Raw genomic sequence first — 20,062 nt, 5'->3', positions numbered from 1 at the left:
CGAAAAATTGGAATTGCTCTATGAAACCTACATTATATTTCCACAATTAAGCGATGTGTACGGTAGCAAAATTAAATTTCTTCTTGTACTATTTAAATAGACCTCATGGACGAGTTGTTGGTACTAAGTGCGTATTGACATGCTTTGTCATGATTGCGTATGTGGCATACTTTGTACAATTCAGCTTATCTATCAAAGCGAATCTATCACGCAAGCGAAGCAAGCGGTTTATCTGGTGAGCGTTTATCGTGAGCTAGTGCCAGAACTTGACACCTGTCAGTTTCTAAATCATTTAATTTTTAATAGAAGATACATTCATGCATTGTCCACTGTTGCCTTCTTTCAGTGAGCGTTTATCGTGAGCTAGTGCCAGAACTTGACACCTGTCAGTTTCTAAATCATTTAATTTTTAATAGAATATACATTCATGCATTGTCCACTGTTGCCTTCTTTCAGTGCTGTGGTATTCAAAAATTTGCATCAGTGTTGCCAGAGAAAAGTTTCGTTTGGAGCTAAAACGGTCGAAAAAAAGAGCTAAAAAGAGGTAAATAATACTAATAGTAGCTAAAATGAAGAGCTAGACCAAAGGTTGTTTTTACATTTACCGCAATTTTAATAAAAACAACGAATTTTATAAGTTTAAGTGCTGAAAAAATCTTTTACAACCAAAATAAGGAGCATATATTTCGAATTCGTTGCTATGGCACTCATAACAGTGAACAAAATTACTTTACAAACTGTTAAAGTCTGTAATTTCAAATATTTGAATTAAATAATTTTTTCGCTACATTTTTCTGGAGAGCTTTACTTCCAGCTCTCCTTAAAGGTAAAATTAGTAAGGTAAAACAAAATCCGCGCTATCAGGAAAAAAATTTTCTTCTAATTAATTTTTGAATTCTTTAGCCTAGATCCAAGAAATTTCGAAATTTTCCATTTTATCAACGCTTAAGTTTTGGCTTATATATACCAAATGCAACTAAAACTTTCTAAAGCTAAAAAAGTGCTAGAAAAATTTGAAAAGAACTAAAGAAAGAGCTAGCTAAAGTGCTAAATCTAGCTCCAAAAGAACCAAAATGGCAACGCTGATGTGCATATTTAAAGAAAGTACTCAGTACTCTCAAAAATACCCGATCCTTAAAAGTATCGATACCAAAGAACTCGATTCCCAACACTCATTTTAAAGATCATGCTTATTTTGCTTATTACAATGTATAAAGCTAAGTTCGGACCTTTTAAGTAAACGATCAAGAAATAAATTGCTATTGTTTCGTGTGTGTGAATAGTAGTGCACCGGACCAAAAGCACAATGGTTTTTTCAACCCAGTTAATGTGATTCAAATTGAACATTTGAGAACAAATTCGTATGTATAGCAGTGACTGAACGAGCAGAGGTGCTTGCTGTTATTTGTTGGCTTCCAGCAGTACGAATGCCCTCAGCGGCAACACATAATTTGTATTTTTATTTTTCTGTGTTTTGGTTTCTCTTTATTACGAAAAAGCCTCTGTGAAGTGCAGAACCAAATCAAACGACGAAGAAAATTGATTCAAGTAGAATAGTTGGAGACACATTTATAAAGCGGCTGTAGCTGAGTGTGTAGAGATGCTTGGAGTTATTTGCTAAGGCCGTCAGAGGCAACATGTTAAAATGATATTAAAAATTTTTGTTTTGTATCTCCGCATTATGAAAAAGCATCTGTGAAGTGCAGAACATAAACTTATTCAAACGAAAAATCGCCAACCAAAAGTTTGGTGAATGTAAACAAAATTGTGGTTAATATTACCAAATCATTGTTGAAAATATCAACCAAGGCATTGTTAATATTAACCAAAAATCACGTTGATTCCTTTTCAAGTTTGAATTTGGTAATATTAACCAAGGACAACAAGGAGTTTTGACATCTGATATTTTACAGCCTACTATCTCATTTTTTCCTTACGAAATAAGGGAACGGGCATATATTTCTGTTGAAAACTAGGGTGCCTTATAGTACTCTTCACAAACAAACTTTAGCAAACCATAGTAGAAAGCGTAACAAATTTCTTAAGAAGTGCTTTAGAAAATTTGGCCCAATAAATTTTTCTTGCCCCTTTATTGGTCTTTTTTTGCTCATCAAACTAAAGATATGTTTGCAAATAATAACATAAAAACAGATTTGGTATTTTTTAACACCCAAACTTCAATTGCATTGCTGCTTGGATACAAAAATTTAAAACCAATGGTTCGTCTCTACGGGAAGGCGTTGGTGCTGTTGAAGAGATTAAATATAATTTATTACAAATGGGGAATAACGAATATTACAAAAAAAATAAAACGACCAGCGTAGATCTCTATTTGAGAATATCAAGCAACACTTCTATGTCTATTGTAATTTTTCAATCCTTGAAATAAACTTAAATAAAAAAAAAAAACAGAACGTCAAACTGTACTTAATTTTTGTGGTTTTGCGAGCTTATTTACAAGTATATTTACCAATGTTTTAGTGCTTATCTAAGCGCTTAAAATGGATTTTTTCTTGCTTATTTTTTTCGGCCGTGTTTATCACTTACTGCGTATTTCCAAACAAAAACAGGTACCTAGCAAAAAACAAAGATAAAAAAATGTACACTGCTTCTGATATTTTATTGCTATTGGAGACCAAAAACACATACAGCCTAACAAAAAAGCAGTAAGAATAAAAACTTGATTATGACAACTTAACTTAACTTAACGTAGCTAAGAACTTAGAAAATCCAACTGAAACAGACGTCGACATGGCATTAAGTTGCGTTAAGTTTCGGCTGTCCAAATATAAGCAACATTCATTTCAGGGAATTTTTAAGTGACATCATCTAAGCTACGTTAAGTTGCCATAATCAGACCTTAAGAAAAGCATTACTTTCAGAAATGTACGAGACGTAACCTTACCTTTTTTGGCACATTGTTTTATCTTTAATAGATTTTAAAAGTAAAGAAAAACTTCAATTTTCACGGCTCAGCAAAAGTTTCGAAATTTTCAAGAGTTTTTTCAGTTTCAAGAAATAACTTTCGCAAAAATTTCGAGCTTTTTGATTAGGCTTCATAGAAAGATTTTGGGAATGTAGTTTTATAGCCCATTTAATTTAGTTAATACAGTGCAAGTAGCTAGTACTTATAGCCCAAACACAATGAAAACGACGAGCTACGGACCACGGCTGTCAAATTATTTTAACACGTACTCTTATGTAGATAATTATTTTGCCGACGACTGGGCTACGCGACGACTGTGGTTATGGCCAGATTATATCTATTTCTATTTTTCCAGCGACAGATAAGGTTCTTCCTCTTCTTTTGTCAAACCTATACAAATTCATGATGTCGCTGCCGCATTCAAAAAAATCATATCGTCATCGACAAAGCGTTTAGATAATGAAGGTAACAAATTGGAACCTGTGGCCCGTAGCTAGTCGTTTTCAATGTCTTCAGAACTTTACTGTTGGTTTTTGGCAACATTTTTTTTTTGCTGAAGGTGTTGTGCGTTTTCGTCCAAGCAAAGTAGTATGTACGACGGTTTTTTTGTTTACGGAGAAAAATTCGCAAAAATCAACTGAAAACTGCAAACATCCCTTAACTGCTTCAAACTTGCACTTCATTACACTAGAATTGAATGGGCAACAGAAATGCACACTAAGGGCTGGGTTCTCCAACTCAACTTAACTTAATTTAGCCAGTTTTTGGACTTAAGTCAAAAGTTAGCCTACTTTTTACGCAGCTTATTCTTGACTAAGTCTAAAAAATTGGCTAAACTAAGTTAAGTTGAGTCGTTCTTAGAAATCTAATTAAAAAGCACGAATGTTTGTTGAATTTGTTTTTTAATACTTCACAAGTTTGAAACCTGTGGTGGGTTTATAATTATTACACGAGGTATATAACATTACGAGGAAATGAAAATATTGCCGTTAAGTAGACATAAATTGAGCCACAGTAAATTTCTTTGAGTATAAAAAATTGTCATCAACATAAGCAAAACTTAATGATTGTAAAATGTTTCTTCTTAATACCTAACAGAAAACCATTTCAAGATTATCTAATGCAATATTTCTTTAACACTAATATTCATCACTATTTTCTTTTTTTTGTTCTTTTACCTCCGCTTAATAACATTTCAAAAACTATAGGACGCTACAGCCCCGTGAGGCGCGCATCCGAAGGATCGAAAGCACAATTCCAAGGACCATTACAAGAGTGTCAGTATCTGCAAAAAGTATCAGCACAACGTAATTTTTTGGTTGCACCAACACCGCCACTTTCAGATAATTCAATTAGTTTACCTGGTAAGCTTTACAAAAAAAATCAGAATAGCAATGTTTTAACTTGATTCAAACATACCTGATTCCTGTCGTAATCCTCAACTTATTTATAGATTTTTTATACCTTTCATGAGCATGAAATGGTATTATAACTTTGGTCCGATGTTTGTAAATACCAGAACAAAAAGAGATAGACCCATTAAAATGTATACTTATATGATCAGAACGTCGAGCTGAGTTGATTTAGCCATGTCCGTCTGTCCGCCTGTCCGTCTGTCCGTCTGTCTGTCTGTTTGTATACAATCTAGTCTCTCAGTTTTCGAGATATCCGGATCAAGTTTGGTAGGTGGGTGTATTTTTATAATGTATTAATCATTTGTCGGAACCGGAAGAATCGGACCACTATAACATATAGCTCCCATACAACTGATTGTTCAGATATGAGATTTTTCATTATAACTTCTCCATTTATGCAGCTACGAACATGAAATTTTGCAATACTTGCACCCATTATCAACAGAATACTTACAGTGAAAATTACAAAGATCGGGTCACTATAACCTATAGCTCCCAGCTTACTGATTGTTCAGATATAAAATTTTGCGTTATAACTCCTCCATTTATATAGCTAGGAACATGAAATTCCGCACTGTTTTCAATAATTATCAACAGAAAACTTACAGTGAAAATTAAAAAGATCGGGTAACTATAACCTATAGCTCCCATACAACTGATTGTTCAGATATGAGATTTTTCGTTATAATTCATCCATTTATGTAGCTAGGACCATGAAATTTCGCGCTGTTTTCACTCATTATCAACAGAAGACTTACAGCGAAAATAACAAAGATCGGGTCACTATAACCTGCAGCCCCCATACAACTGATTGTTCAGATATGAGGTCTTTTATCATAACTCCTCCATTTATGCAGCTAGGAACATGAAATTTCGCACCATTTTCACTCATTATTAACAGAATACTTACAGTGAAAATAACAAGGATCGGGTGACTACAACATATATCTTCCATACATCTGATTGTTCAGATATGGGATTTTACTGTAAAACTCCTTTATTTGAACAGCTAAAACCGATAAATTTCGTAAGATATTTTATAAATAATAATACAAAGTCTACTGAGAAAATCGTCAAAATCTATGCTGTATAAGCTTTATCTCCTATAGCACTGATTGTTCAGATACCAGTTTTTGCGATATATCTCCTTTATGTAGGAAACTAAACCCAATAAATTGTGTTACCGGTTTACATACCGATCACATAGCAGTGAAAATCACTTAGATTGGTGCCATATAAAGTATATCTTCCATACCTCTGATTGTTTAGATGCGATTTTTTATATAAGTATGTAACTCCTCTATCGATGTATGCAGATGTATTCAAAAGCAGTAATCTGTCAAAGTAAAATTTGCAGATGTTCATGAAAGGTATGAAGCCTTCGGCATAGCCGAAGACAGCGCTGCTCTTACTTGTTTTTTAATTATGCTAGGCATCTTAGATTGAAGGGAAATATTTGCAGTTGTCCAGCCATTACCTACTAATTATTTAATAGTTCTACAGGACTTGTGTTCAATGGAGAGCGTTCCGGAACGACGTACAAGCTGCAGTCTCCTTGAGATAAATCTTGAACCATATTTTCCTAAAACCTTCCTATATTTTTATTAGCGCTATAAGCGCTTAATTGCCGAACGTTTCTTCTTCTTGCTTACTTGCTCCTTCTTGCAGAGGATTCCTTTGCCATTCTTAGCCACAACCAGTGAATCCACTGTATTTTAAATCGTTGCACGACGTCTATGTTGTTCTAAAACTGATACGGCTCATTGTTCCATCGCCTGCTTTATTTGCCTTCTTTGACGAGTAAAGGTCCTTAAATCTTCCACAGAATCCTTCTATAGTAGCTTCATGAGCGGGACTTGTATACTCTTATAAAAAATTTTAATCAGAGATTTACCTCTACGGCTTTTAATATCTACCCCAGCATCAGCATTGATAAAAAGTAGAGCTATATGAGACCTTGCTAGGGATTAAACAACTCGGAGAGTTAGTTTCATAGGGATATATACTGCTAAAAGCGAATTTAAAAACGAGAAGGAGGAAATTTAAACTCTAATTGTCAGTTTGGGTCGAGACAAAAAACTATGCCAATTTCCTCTCTGCTTTGAAAAATTGAGTTAGTTGTCCATCTCGAGTGGTGATTGGTTATTTTGCGCTTAGTCCTTCTATTATATTTGTGGGCGTCCTTGCTTTCGTTGTCCGCCTATAGGTGCCGAGTAGAAGTACCTTTACAATGAATGGTGCCTCCTCTATACGCGAATAAACCTGAAAATTCATATATATGGGGTTTTAGACTCGCTGAACCCGAATCCGAGGTCCGTTAACCTTTGTTTATGTTGTCGCTAAATCCGAATATAGGGATCCCTTGGTTCTTCAAAGTCATCTAGATGTCATGCCAAGGTCAAATTCAGAAGAAGTGTATTGAATTTTCAGGTTTATTCAATGCATTTTTTGCCCTACTTTACCCTCAAATGACCTCGAACCTGACGTGATGGAGGCTAACAGACCTCGGATTTGCATTCATAACATAGGTTGGTTCAATATGGAGACTTTTTTTTGTAAACCTGTGTAATCTATGATATGAGCAACTAGTTTTGGATTTTGAAGGGCCAGAGAGGTAGTAACTCTTCTTTGGGTAGCTTGGAACTAGACGATTGGGTCCACAAAACCTTATACGAGTAATCAAAAAAACCAATGTTTGAATCAAGTTAATTTACACGAAAACAAACTCTGAAACAAATTAAAAATATGCTTAGCTTGTTTGCACACTCAACTTATCTCCGTATTTGTATATAATCATCTATAATTATGTATCTACATACTAAGCTATTACCGCTCCTTCAAAAACTTATTTTTGTTATAGGTTCCCCCATACATGGCAAGCCCGCTCCGCACATGATATTCCGTCGTGGTCAAGATATTGAGGTACCACCTGAAGCTGTACGAGCTCTGATGCCGCAGCTTGATCGCCTTGTCAGGGAGCATCGACTGAGCACGGATATAGCCAATAAAGTCATAGCTACTGGTATGGTGCCGCTTGACTTAGCGTCCCATTTGGGCTTGACAGCACATTCCGCAAGTGCTGCCGTAAGTGGTGGCCACCTAGAGATGGCGTCGTCTCCCATGCAACACCAAGCAATGTATAGTTTGAGTGTGTCGCCACTCTCCTTGCCAAATAGCGCTAGCGCCAGCGTTATGGGCGCCGTTAGTGGACCGTTAACGGCACCACCAACTGCATGTAGCCACAATATGGGTGCACACTCGAAACAGATGCTGGGTCAAGGTCCATACCAGCAACAGTATTTGGGTCTAATGCATCCGCAAATGCATTATCCCGGCAATGGACTGGTTGGTCAATTCAGTCACATAACACTTAGTGCGGGTGTGAGTACTTGCGCGAGTCCAGGTCAATTTAGTGGTTCAAATAGCAGTAGCGGTTGTCAGTCGCCCATTTATAGCAGTTTTAGCGGCTCATCTTCACCCAACCCCTATATGCCAGGCGCAGGGCCATTCAATCCCTGCAGTATTGTCGGCAGCGGTGGCGGCGGTGGTGGCTCATCACCACTGCATCAAATTACGAAAGGTATCTCGGTGCTTTCCACTGGCGGCGGTGGTTCGATTACACGCGGCACTTCAGCTGCCAGTGAAATAGCCTCCTCCGCAGCCGCCGCTGCTGCTGCAGCCAATCAGCCGCTAGATCTTTCCATGGATGTGTGTACTTCGGACAGCTCTGCTGCGGAAACGCCCACGAATGCATTTGCTCAACAACATGTCAACTGGATGTTGCCGCAAGTAACTTGCTTCGATCTCAAGCCGCTAAATTTGTCGCCAGCACAACCGGTGCGGGTTGTGCCCACGCCACCTGCCTCGCCCAATCTTTGTATCATACAGGAGGAGAATGCCAATGGACAAATGTATCATACCATCACAACGGGTACGCCACATGCAGGCTGCACCGGCGGGCTAATCAACGAGGATTGGGCATCGCCATGTCAACCGTCGCATCCGCAAATATGTCTGACAGATGTGCAGGGCAGCGAGATCACGTTGGTGGCGCTGAGTTCGGAAAATAGCCATGACAGTGACTGCGATTCGCTAGAGCCGCACACGTCTCTGATGTCATTACAGGTGAGTGGTAGCACCAAAGGGAGTATAGTACGAATATTTTGGTAAAATTGTGGATCGCGAAAATCGTGCAAAGTCAAACTTTTTTTGTAGAAAAAACACACATTTTCGATTACGTCCAAAATAATTACTCTATTTCTCCAACAGGGACTTATAATCACTGAACCTTCCAGCGATATGCCTTCGATTACACGTGGCATAGGACGCAAAACTAGTTTAGAATGCGCTAACGACAGCCACACGACGCGTCTAGAAAGCGATGCCAGCACGTCCAGTAATGCACAAAACGCCAGCGATTCACATCGACGCGGCAGTGATAAATCGCTTGGCTTCTCCGACGATTCACTAAGTAATGATTCAAACAATCTCTCACCCTGTCAAGAGCCTTCCGCTAGCTCCGGCTTCAAATCGGACTCACATTCCGAGATTGGCGATCATACCGAGGGACATTTATCACCCGATTCCATTTGCGATTCACGACGCATGTCAGAAGAGATGTGCTACGAAGTGCCGTTGCCGCATGAATGCTCCAACCTTGACCCGACACGCATACTGGAGTTGGTCAAACAAACCATTGATCAAACGATGCCACCAAAAGGTGCAGTCCTGCACAAAGGACTGCCGGAAGATTACGTTGGTAGCGCGAGCGTAGCTGGAGCAACTGGTGAGACGCGCATAAGTAACGCCAGCGAATCATCAGCGACATCGATGGACACAAGCAGTAGCACGTCAGGCTACTGTGGCGGCTTTGGCGGTACCGTTGGAGTTGGCGGAGGTGGCGGGAGCACAAGTACAAATCTTAGCTTGGAGTACTCGGGCGGCCTACAAATCGAGTTGCAAGTGTGTGAAGGCCGCAGCCGTGACAATCAAACGGCTGGCAAAGGTATCAAACTGCGACGCATCTCGGGCGATCAATTCGAATATGGCAAATTGTGTCAGCAGTTGATTAACAAGTTAACCATGCAGCAGGTAGCCGGTTAAGTACAAGTGCTAGTAAAAAGAATTGTAAGCGTGAGTAAACCGTGAGCACTTTGGATGTACATACCTACATATGTATGTAGTATGTGCATAGCATTTATGGTAGCACATGGCGTGGCGTATAAGTAAGGCGTGTAAATCAGGAGCGTGTAAAAGACATAAGTAGAAAATAGAGCCTACTGTTGAACGTTGAATAAACGTTAGTACAAAATCGCAATCGTACACACAAGTCAAAGCGTTGATATCCGTAGATTTCCAAAAATCCGTATGTACATATATAACTAAGTACGTGTGTATTAGATTAAAATTTTTAAATCTTTATTCCTCTAAATGTGCGTGCGTATGTATGTATTTTTTTGTTATTATATATTTAAGAATTACCGGAACTGAACAGATTTTTAATCGATCGATGTTAGTGTTTGTATGCAATTAGCGCGCTCTGCGAGATTTTAAAGCGAAAGGCAACCAGCGGTAGTTGCAATAACACATACCTAAATATGTATGTAACTGTAATTAGTATGCAATTTAGGGACGAATTAGCTTAACAGAAAACTAAAAACATGAAATGATATATGCATCCATTTACATTAGAGCGGGTCAATTTTTTTACTATGCGCGTATAGCCGTGTAATTCTAAGCAAATTTGCCGAAGAAGCCATGTGTCTAAAATCAATTTGGAGTTGGCCAAATTACAAAAATATAAAAAAAGGTTAGGTGCAGAAATCGATTCTCATACCAAAAACCCCCTATAGCAAGTTTGTGTACAAAATTTAAGCACTTTTTTACGAGTCTACAGCAAAATGCTAAGAAACCCATTTTCGCAATATGGCAAACTCCAAATGGATTTTAGACTAGACACATGGTTTCTTCGAAAAATTTGCTTAGAATTACACGTAGAATCTTTTTGGGCTATGCGCTTATAGCCGAAAAAATCTCCCTTACATATTGACCAGCCCTAATGTACATACATATGTACATAAGAATGCATAACTCTCTATATAAAAAAATCGGTGCTGTTTTTCTATCGGAAATATAAAAACTATTCTATTTTAAGTCTTCCGCTAAAATACTTTAAAAAATATTAAGATTTGCGTGAGCTGAACCTTTTTGAAAATTCCTCCAAAAATCTACTACTAATAATTATTTTTTTAATTTTTTTTAAATCACCTTACATGTTAAATCAGTTTGAGCTTAAAAGGTGTGAATGAAAATGTTTAAAAGATCCTATCAACGTAATGAAAATAAAGTAATTTTTGGGGTTTTTTAAAAACGGTCTAGCTCACACAAATCTTAATATGTTACCGAAATACTTTGGCGGAAGTCTTAGAATATAATAAATTTTATAATTCCTTTGGAAAACCCGCAACGTTTTTTGGTGATGCACCCTTATGTACATAGATATATTTATATTTAATTTCTTTTTTACAACAGCAAATCGCTTTTTTTGTAAATATAAATTCTAAATTGTAAATACGCGGTAATAACCCAAATCCATGTTTTTAAGTACATATACATATACTATATATGTATGTATTTATGTATAGAGTTCCAAAAGTACCCAGTCTGTAATTGCACAACACTTCTTTGTAAATATGTAAACGCTTCCAGGCAGTACTTACTTTTGGACGTACCGTTACAAGCTTTCCAGTATTTAGCGGTAGCCAAAGTGGCAGAGACAGGTCTTCATAGCGTGGTATCACAAATAGAAAGGATTTGCCCTAGGGGAAACTCTCTTTCTCTCTTTCAATTTTTTCTGAAAATAAATTTTGGTAAAAAGCTAAATAATTTGTTGAAATAAATAGCTGTTTTTGGTAATTAAGATAGTAGGTATTATGTACCAATAATACACGGGAAAATTAAGTCTTTGGAAATTTTCCGCTGTCATCATCCAGAATTATGGAAAATGAAAAAAATAGGAAACCCATATTTTTTTTTTTTTTTAATCGGTTAAAACTCTTTAATGATGCCACCAGGACTTTAAATTTTTCCATGTAAATATAATTTTTCGTGCAACTGTTATAACACCGTTAAAAATAAAATAAATATTTTTTTTCGAATAAAATAATTTCCCTTCAGAAATCTTCGAAAACAATTAGGATACATATTTTACTTAAAAATTTTACCAACTATTTTTACTCCAAAAATCGGGGGAACGAATCGAACCGAATCATTTTTTGGAGTGGTTTTTGGTTCGGTTTTGGGATTTTAAAAGAAAAACGGTTCGGTTCGGAGCCCGAAAAAAAGCGACGGTTCGGTTCAAAACCGGTTTGCAGCCCTGATTTTTACAGTTCGTGCGTGATTCGGTTACGAATACATAAATAAGAGATAAGACTATCGGCTATAAGTTCCGTCATTGCGAGAGTCGTTTTTCGAGAGTCAAATCGTATCGAAAATTTCATGTCATTGGCTAAAATTTCCACTCGACTAGTTTATTAAAACGGAAAAACTTGGCAGCACTGCATAGTTTTCGACGATTTTCGTCGTTTACTTATTTCAGCACGACAGTAGGCAATGCCAATGTTGTCAAGTCGTACAATTCAATTTGAAGATTTCTGAAGTGAAATATTCTTATTCTATCGAAAAATATTTAATTTTAACGATTGTATAGCAGTTCTATACAAAAAGAATTTTCTTGTAAAATACATGGGAAACTTCAAAGCTCTGGCAGCACCAATAAATCTTAACCAATTAAAAAAAAATACTGGTCTCCTTATTTTCAATATTCTTCTGTTCTGGCAGGTGGCTGGGAAAAAAGGGGACGACGAACTCGATTAACAACCATTCGCACTTTAGGAAAATTAATTTTTATTTCGAAAAGGAATGTTTAACGCCTATAACTACCATTAGTGCTCGTCTTCGTATGAACATTAGGGCGGGTAAATTTTTTTTCGACTACAGGCGTGTAGCATAGGAGGATTCTACGTGTAATTATAAGTAATATACAAACATATTAACATGCGTTTATATTCTCGTCGCGAAAAACTATTTTGCATAAATTGTGCCACTGGAGAAATGAGTGGGAATGTACATAAATATATACATACTTAAAAAACTGTTATTATTGTACAAAAATACAATTAAACTAGAAAATTTTAACTCCTCGAAACGTAATCGAAAAAGTATATTAATAAAATTTCCTCTAGAAAATACGCTAAATATTGTAAAATAGCAAAACAAATAAACATAAATGTGTTCTTCGCCTGAATTCAGCACCTCAAATGCAATTTGCACGCTATATATTCAAAAATTGTAACAAAAAATTTTAAATCTGTACTAAGTAAGAAATAGTAACAATCGATAAAGAAAGTAAAACTAGGGAGAATGCACAAAATCGTTTTAAGGTCGAATTATAAATGTTAAGTATGTATGTTTATTAGGCAGGTTAAAAAAAAAATTTACTATTTCTTTTTTTTTATTTCCGCCCGAAATATTTTCGGTGCAGTGAAAAAAGGCGCCTGCTAGAAGCGCAGCCCTTAATATTAAGAATTGATAGTCGCTCATCGCGAATTTCTACTTTCGGTATAAATAACACAGGAAAGACATTTTTTCAACATTAAAAATTTTATAACTCGTTTTTAGGTCAACGTATCGAAATGAGTGATATATGAACATATATTTTGACAATTGAAGGCTGTAAACAAGTCTCATATGATTTTAATTAAACGCAATCCTCGGTAAAATGTTAAAACTTATTTACTTACTTTTTTTTAATTTTATAATCTTTAATTTTGTTTTCTCCTTGGTTGTTTTATTTTAGAAAAGTTATCAAGTTTAACATTGTTTTTTTTTTTATCGTATGGAAGAAAATAACTGACATTGTCAAGAAAAAAATAGCCAATAAAACGGCAAGTCTTGGGTACTTCTAACTTGTATCTTGTTATACTAAAATTGAGTGCGCTACCAAACTCTACACTCAGAATCTAAGAAGTCGAAATTTTTACGAAAGTTTGGTTGTTTTTTTTAATGTGCACAAAATTTAATTTTTGGATTTATACGGTTTTTGTTAAAGGGTAGAGTATATTTTTATAAAAAAAAATATTTAAACGTAAAATTAAATAGTGTTTATTTGTATTTGGCAGTTAATTGAAAATTAAATTTAAAAAATAAAAGATTAATAGTCAAAACTTGTCAATCTGTGGGTGGTGTATAATTGTGATATACACTTTATTAAGCTTTACGCTTCAGAATTTGTTAAATAATGTTTTTTTTCATAGAAATTTAAAAAAATGTTATGACATTTAGTGTTTAGTTTTAATATTTTACCGAAAATTTAAATTTTGTGTATGTTTGGCTTAAGCGATGGATAACTTTTGTTAGAGTAAATTTATGGAAAACTCATAATGCTGAATACACACGAGGCAACAGTTGAAGCAACCTGTTTTTCCTCTTCAATACACACGAGGCAAACGTAGAGACCATCGTACAGTTCCATAAGTAAAGTAACTCTTCTTCTTACCGTTTTTTTCTCGCAGGCTGTAGGTGTGTGTTTGGCAGCCTATAGGTGGGTTTTTGGTTAGTGTATTGGTGTTTTTGGTTCGGTGTGTTAAATAGTGTATTTTGAATAAATTGTAATAGAAATAAAATAAATTGTGATAGAAAGGAAAGAAATTGTAAAAGATAAGAGCACATGCCAATAAATAGGTGATCTCAGCTATAAGCATTTTTTGACTATCAGCTGATAGTGTGTTTACTTATGAAACTGTACGATGGTAGAGACAACCAACTCAAAATTGCGGCAACATGAATTTCAATGAGCAACAATGCTACATAGGAGGCAACGATCGAAACCCTGATTGCTTCAACGGTTGTGTCGTGTGTACTCAGCATAAGATACTTTTTTTACGTTGACTTAAAAACGAGTTATAAAATTTACAAATTAAAAACAACATAATGGCTCTGTTATTTATGGAAAATAAACACTCGCGATCTCTAAATATTAAAATTAGATGCCGCGTTTTTGACAGGCGTATTTTTTCACTGTCCCGAAAATATTTCACAAGAGATTTTGCTAAAAATAGTCGATTTTTTTTAATCAGTCTAATTTATATATGTATGTATGTACACGCCTTGCCGAAAATCTGACTAGCCCAGAACTAGCATAGAACTAGACCTTTTGCCGACAGTACTAGTTCTAGCTCAATACCCAAGCAATACTTTCAACTGTCTAGTTTTACACGACGATGTCATTAGCGGTGGCAATTGTCGCCCAGTGCATTACTTTGGATATTTTTTTTTTAACTTTTTTTCTTTTCTTTTACAGATTCAATTTTTGTTACATATTTTATTTAAAAAAAAAATATGGTAAGCTGCACGCAACAATTTAAATTTATTAAATTTTAAAACTCACAACTTCCTCCGCCGCGATTTGAGCTCGTGACCAACGGTGCTTGAGACGGAGGTATTCTCGCTGAGCTACTTTCGTATTGTACGAGTAGTGAGCATTTGCTCATTTACACCGCATGTTTAAACTGTCCCGCTCTGCATCCGTTTTTCACTAGTTCAGAGGTAGTTCTCATATATGTAATTGTCAGACTGTCCTTAAATTTTACTGCAGGGTAAGTACATACATATGTATGTATGTATGAAGTAGGAGAGGTATAAGTACAGCTAGGATATTTTACTTATAAATTTCTCAAGCGGGATAATGAAAACTAGTTTTACATACATATGTACATACATACACATAGAGTAGTTGCTAAAATAAAAGAGACTTGTCATTAGGCAAAGTGGAAATAGAAAAAATTAGAGAGTTATGGCCATTTTATTTGAATATGTACAACAAACGATGGGTTATACACTGTTCCATTAAATTAAGTCAAATCTCATAAACAAAATTGAAAAACGTTAGAGTTATGAAAGAAAACTTAATGGTATCCAAATAAATTATATCATAAATTTATGTAAGTATATATACCTACGGTGACCATAAATATGGATTCAAAATGAAGGACAATTTTTCAAAAATATGCCTACATATATTTACGTAGTATAAAAATATCAAAAGAGTATTTATGATTCTAAATTCTTAATACATTTTAAACTTTAAAAATGAATCACGTTTTCTTCATTGATATTAATCTTTTTTTACATGAATATTTATAAAAGTATAGTAAAACATATTATAATTACAATAGCTTACACGAAAAGTGAAAATCTTTAAAAGATAATTTTATAGGCAAATTTTGAGTCGTTCAAAACGAAAACAATACCCTTCTTTTTTGGATTTTTGGTACTTTTCGCAGTTATTTTTCAAAAATCGACGTCATGAATCGACGTAAACGACGAGTTACAAAGTGCCCTTAACAAAGATATATAATTTGTGCAGAATGCGCTCCATAGCATCTACATTTCTAATCCGATTTTCATTACCTTTGGCTCAAAGTTTACTGTAATGATATATCTTCGTTATCGATTTTTTTAAATAATGAAAAAAAAATAATCAAATGAAACTGCGTATTTGATTGAAAATCTCACTTTTTTCGCCTGTAGCACTAAAAATTTTCATTGAAGTCGCCACAAGTTATATATTTTGGTAAGAGGCACATCAATACCCTTCGAGCTGTAAGTCGCTTACGTTAATTTGGAGATTTTTTCATGAGATATTGAAGAAAAGCCAAAAAAAAAGTACCAAAACACTTTTTGGAAAAAATCCATCCATTGTCCGATAATTTTAAAATAACGAATAAAATGCGGAACAAATGCAGGACACTTGGAAAAAATCAGTACATTTTCAGGCTTTTCAGGTTTGTAAAACTACGCAGGACCGACCTTTGAAAAACAGTACGGTCCTGCAAAAAACAGAACGGATGGTCACCGTATATATACCAGATATATATGCAATGCCGATAAATATTTTTCATACAATTTGGCCACCATCAAAGAACGCAATCTTTTCAATCTGTTACTTTCTATTAACACAGTCCAACAAATTTAAAATTTTTTACGCAGCAATACATTATTGAATGTGAATTTTATGCTAACCATTTTTCATTAAAGAAAGTCATATTCCAGCACATTCGAGTTTGGTTTAATTTGAGCATCGCAGATTCATGTGCCTTATGACCACCAAACAACTGTACGTTCGTCATTTACAAATAGCTCACGTTTTTAAATTTTTGCAAGTTAACGAGCCTGTTTATTAAATGCAATAATGCGCAACAATCCTGCTTGTAAACATTTTTTCCAGTACGAATTTGCAACTTCGCCTCCAAGAGAACTGTCACTTTGGGCTCTCACTGCACGAACGCGATTTGACAAAAGTCATGATAATTCGTACGAATTCGTAAAAATGTTTCGGTCCACGAATACATAGAACTTACATTACAAACATTTGTAAATCAAAATGACTAAAATTTAGAAAAAATTCATACTGCTTCGAGATATGTCGAAATAATGTGCACATTTAAAGCAGAGCGGTCACTCACTTATTTTTTTTATTTTCCACTCCTACTTTGACGCCTTCATTTGCCACTTACTGTATTTAATTTTTCGTTCAATTCTTTTAAGTCCTTTTTGCCTAAGTGAAATGAACTTTCAAACCGCAAGTGGTCGGTAATGTCAAGTACTCCCATATATACAAATTTTTCAAAATTGCAAACAGACTTTTGCAGTCGAAATAATAATGATTCAAGAGAATGAGAGAACTTAACATGAGAACTTAACAATTTTTGGAAAACCAAGGCGCCATGGACTTGAATGTGTTAAATGGAATAAGTAGGATAGAAAAAATTTAGTATACATATTCAATATTATTCACTTTCCGAAACATTTTCTTGTATGTATGTATGTATTGCAAATTTTTATTTTTTTTCCTTCTTTTTTATACGAAACGTTATTGCACATTTTTATTTTTTTTTTTTTAATCATTTAGTCATTTTAGGTCAAAAAGTACAGTTTTGTAGATTTATCAGTTTTTGAATGACTAGTTTTGATTCAATTTTAAACATCGAACATGTTGAGAGAAGAAGATTTATAGGCCTTTAAAATGATGTATAATAATCTATTGTCAAACTTGGATTGTCGGGATTTTTCATCGGGAAAATTTAAAAAAAAAAACGTTTTTTCTTAAGTTTTTATGTTTTGACCATCACTAATTTTCACAATTACAAAATATATATAAAAACTATCTAAAATTAAATCTATTTCAAAATAAACTGGCAGCTCATTTATTGCAATCGCATAAAAATTGTCATTGTAAATTTTGATAGTACGACATATTTGGAAATTGTGGAAATAAGTGATGGTCAAAACTTAAAAAAATAAGAGAAAATGTTTTTTTTTTTAATTTGCTTGATGAAATATCTCGACAATCCAGGACAACAGATTATTATACACCATTTTAAAGGCCTATAAATTCTCTTATCAAAACGTAATTGACCTTTAAAATTGAATGAAAACTAGTCAATCAAAAACTGATAAATCTACAAAACCATGCTTTCTGACCTAAAATGAAAGTCGCGACCTCTAAATGACTTTTAAGAAATCTATAAAAATAAGTAATAATATTTCTTATAAAAAGGAAGGGAATTAGGGGTTAGGGTCTTGAAATTTCAAAAAAATAAAAAATTCGATGGGCACCCTAATGTATATGTAACTAAGTTAATTCAATTACATAATTGCGATAAAAAATGCATATGATGGCGTAACATAAAGGCACTAGCATGGTTTAAGAAACTATTTAAGACAGTAGAAAATATACATACTTACGCATAAAATAAATAAACTCTTATAAAAATATCAAATGTACATACAAACATGCATATGTACATATGTATGTGCATGTGCAGATAGGTGTATGTCAATATATTAACAGCAGTAAGAATGAATATAGCATTCCAGCTTAGCGAAATATTTCACTAATGAAAATATAGTTGTGTTAATACTTTTTACTTATAGTATATGTAACATTGCCGTATTCATTGGCAAATATCTTATACTGTCTATTTAGTTGATATATAGTTTTATTTTTGTTGTTTATTAGCTATTTTACTTCTTTAGCCAGCCGAAGTCGTTTCGAGCACTTGAAAGACTCCCGCTCCAATAAAAAAAAAAACATGCAATGCAGGCAAGCAACCCTACAAGTGCATAAATAGGCACATACAAAAAATAACAGTTAAGCTTATTTTAATGCCTATGGTCAACCGCAGTATTCATAAGTTAAACAATTTACCAATTACATACATACATACATACGTAAATAGTGCCCATTTACAAGAGCTCCTTTTACATACATACATACTTATGGAAGTAAGAAATGTTTGTTTTAATATGGTTAGTTCGTTTTTATTTAAAACTTTTTTAAAATTAAATTTTTTTTATTTATTTAAGTTAATTTGTTTTTTCTATTTTCTATACAAAAAAATGTGCGCTAATAAAAACTGCTATGTATATCCATACATACTACATATTTAGTACATACTAGCTTATTTTAAAACAGACTTACATACACACATACATATGTATGAATGTACATGTGTACATTAGATTACAAAGAAAACTAAACACCATCATGTAACGATTGTGGAGTGAAAAATTAAGAGAAAACGCATACGTTGTTTAAATTATATACATATATTGACATACATACATATATGTACATATAATGTATGCATATGCATATATGAAGACTGCTGTGATTTAAATTATATTAATAGAAATCTTATTATGTATAATAACAATTACATATAAAATTATAAATCTCTAAATTTATGTCTTTAATAAATTACGAATTCTAAAATCTATATACATATGTGGTTTTCATAAATGGTATGCATCGGTGTAGCCAGAATGAAATTTAGGGGGGGGGGCGGCGGGAAGGCCCGACCCTATTAAGCTGGCATTTCAGGGTACTATTTTATATATATAAGGAAAATTTGAAAGTTAGGGGGGGTCTCGAGCACCCCTGCCCCTACCTGGCTGCGCCCATGATGGTATGTATTGAAGTCGAAACTTCTTACGTGAAAACAGGTTAAGATCTTTCGGTGGTAATTAGTATGTTCGATAACTCGATAGTTATTGATAACACGGCGTTGCACTGATCACGAACTTTTTAAGTGACGTAGTACAGGTCGGTCGTAGGGCCGGTCAAGCAATTCACGAAACTGCATTTAAAAGAAGAATATTTGTACATACTAAGTATTTAAAGAAATATGTCTTTGTAAATTATTTATTGCGAATTTTCTAATTGTTGGTAGTTTTTCATGAAAGAGAAAAAAAAACTTCTATGCTGCAGCACTTTTGTATTCGGATTGTGTTACGAATCATATAAATGGTATGCATCGCATTTTGGAACTTTCGAAAATCGTAGCAATGGCATGCCTAAAAACGAGCGAGTAGGAAACTGACAGCTTTTTTGCGTAGTTTTGTACGAAAACATATCTGTGTCGGAAGCGAGATAAAGTATTAATGGTGTTCTTTAAAAGTTATGGAACAAATATTGTTAACGAAGCGATATTCTGCCGAAATATGCAATAAAATCTGCGTTTTTTCAAACTTTAGTCCTACAATTTCCACGCCCACTTTTAGGGGTTTGTCGCCTAAAAAAAATCTTGCCGTACAAATATTATACCTGGAAAGGTATTCTGTCGGAATGCGCAATAAAATTTTACTTTTTGCAAAAACC

At 34.4% G+C, this 20,062-nt stretch overlaps 1 protein-coding gene and 1 long non-coding RNA gene across 9 annotated transcripts in view; both read left to right on the top strand.

Moving 5' to 3' along the window:
* Sik3 (Salt-inducible kinase 3) overlaps nt 1-9,596 on the top strand; it is a 68,047-nt gene extending 58,451 nt beyond the window's left edge. For all 8 annotated transcript variants that reach the window (XM_017636552.1, XM_017636566.1, XM_017636547.1 and 5 more), the window contains 3 exons: nt 4,135-4,290; nt 7,202-8,466; nt 8,611-9,596. In XM_017636552.1, coding sequence (XP_017492041.1) covers nt 4,135-4,290; nt 7,202-8,466; nt 8,611-9,444 — 2,255 coding nt within the window. In that variant the 3' untranslated portion in view covers nt 9,445-9,596. The remainder of the gene's footprint in view (nt 1-4,134; nt 4,291-7,201; nt 8,467-8,610) is intronic.
* A 1,578-nt stretch (nt 9,597-11,174) lies between these two features.
* Nucleotides 11,175-11,397, top strand: LOC108380221 (uncharacterized). The gene is made up of 2 exons (XR_001849550.1): nt 11,175-11,268; nt 11,303-11,397. It is a non-coding gene; the product is annotated as an uncharacterized LOC108380221 (long non-coding RNA).
* Nucleotides 11,398-20,062: the final 8,665 nt, after the last annotated feature.

The sequence above is a fragment of the Rhagoletis zephyria genome, unplaced genomic scaffold, assembly GCF_001687245.7.
Source record: "Rhagoletis zephyria isolate East Lansing unplaced genomic scaffold, Rhagoletis_zephyria_1.1 Rzeph_scaffold_00125, whole genome shotgun sequence".
NCBI lineage: Eukaryota > Metazoa > Arthropoda > Insecta > Diptera > Tephritidae > Rhagoletis > Rhagoletis zephyria.
The sequence above is the reverse complement of the archived record's forward strand: the minus strand, read 5'-3'. Positions and strand labels throughout refer to the sequence as shown.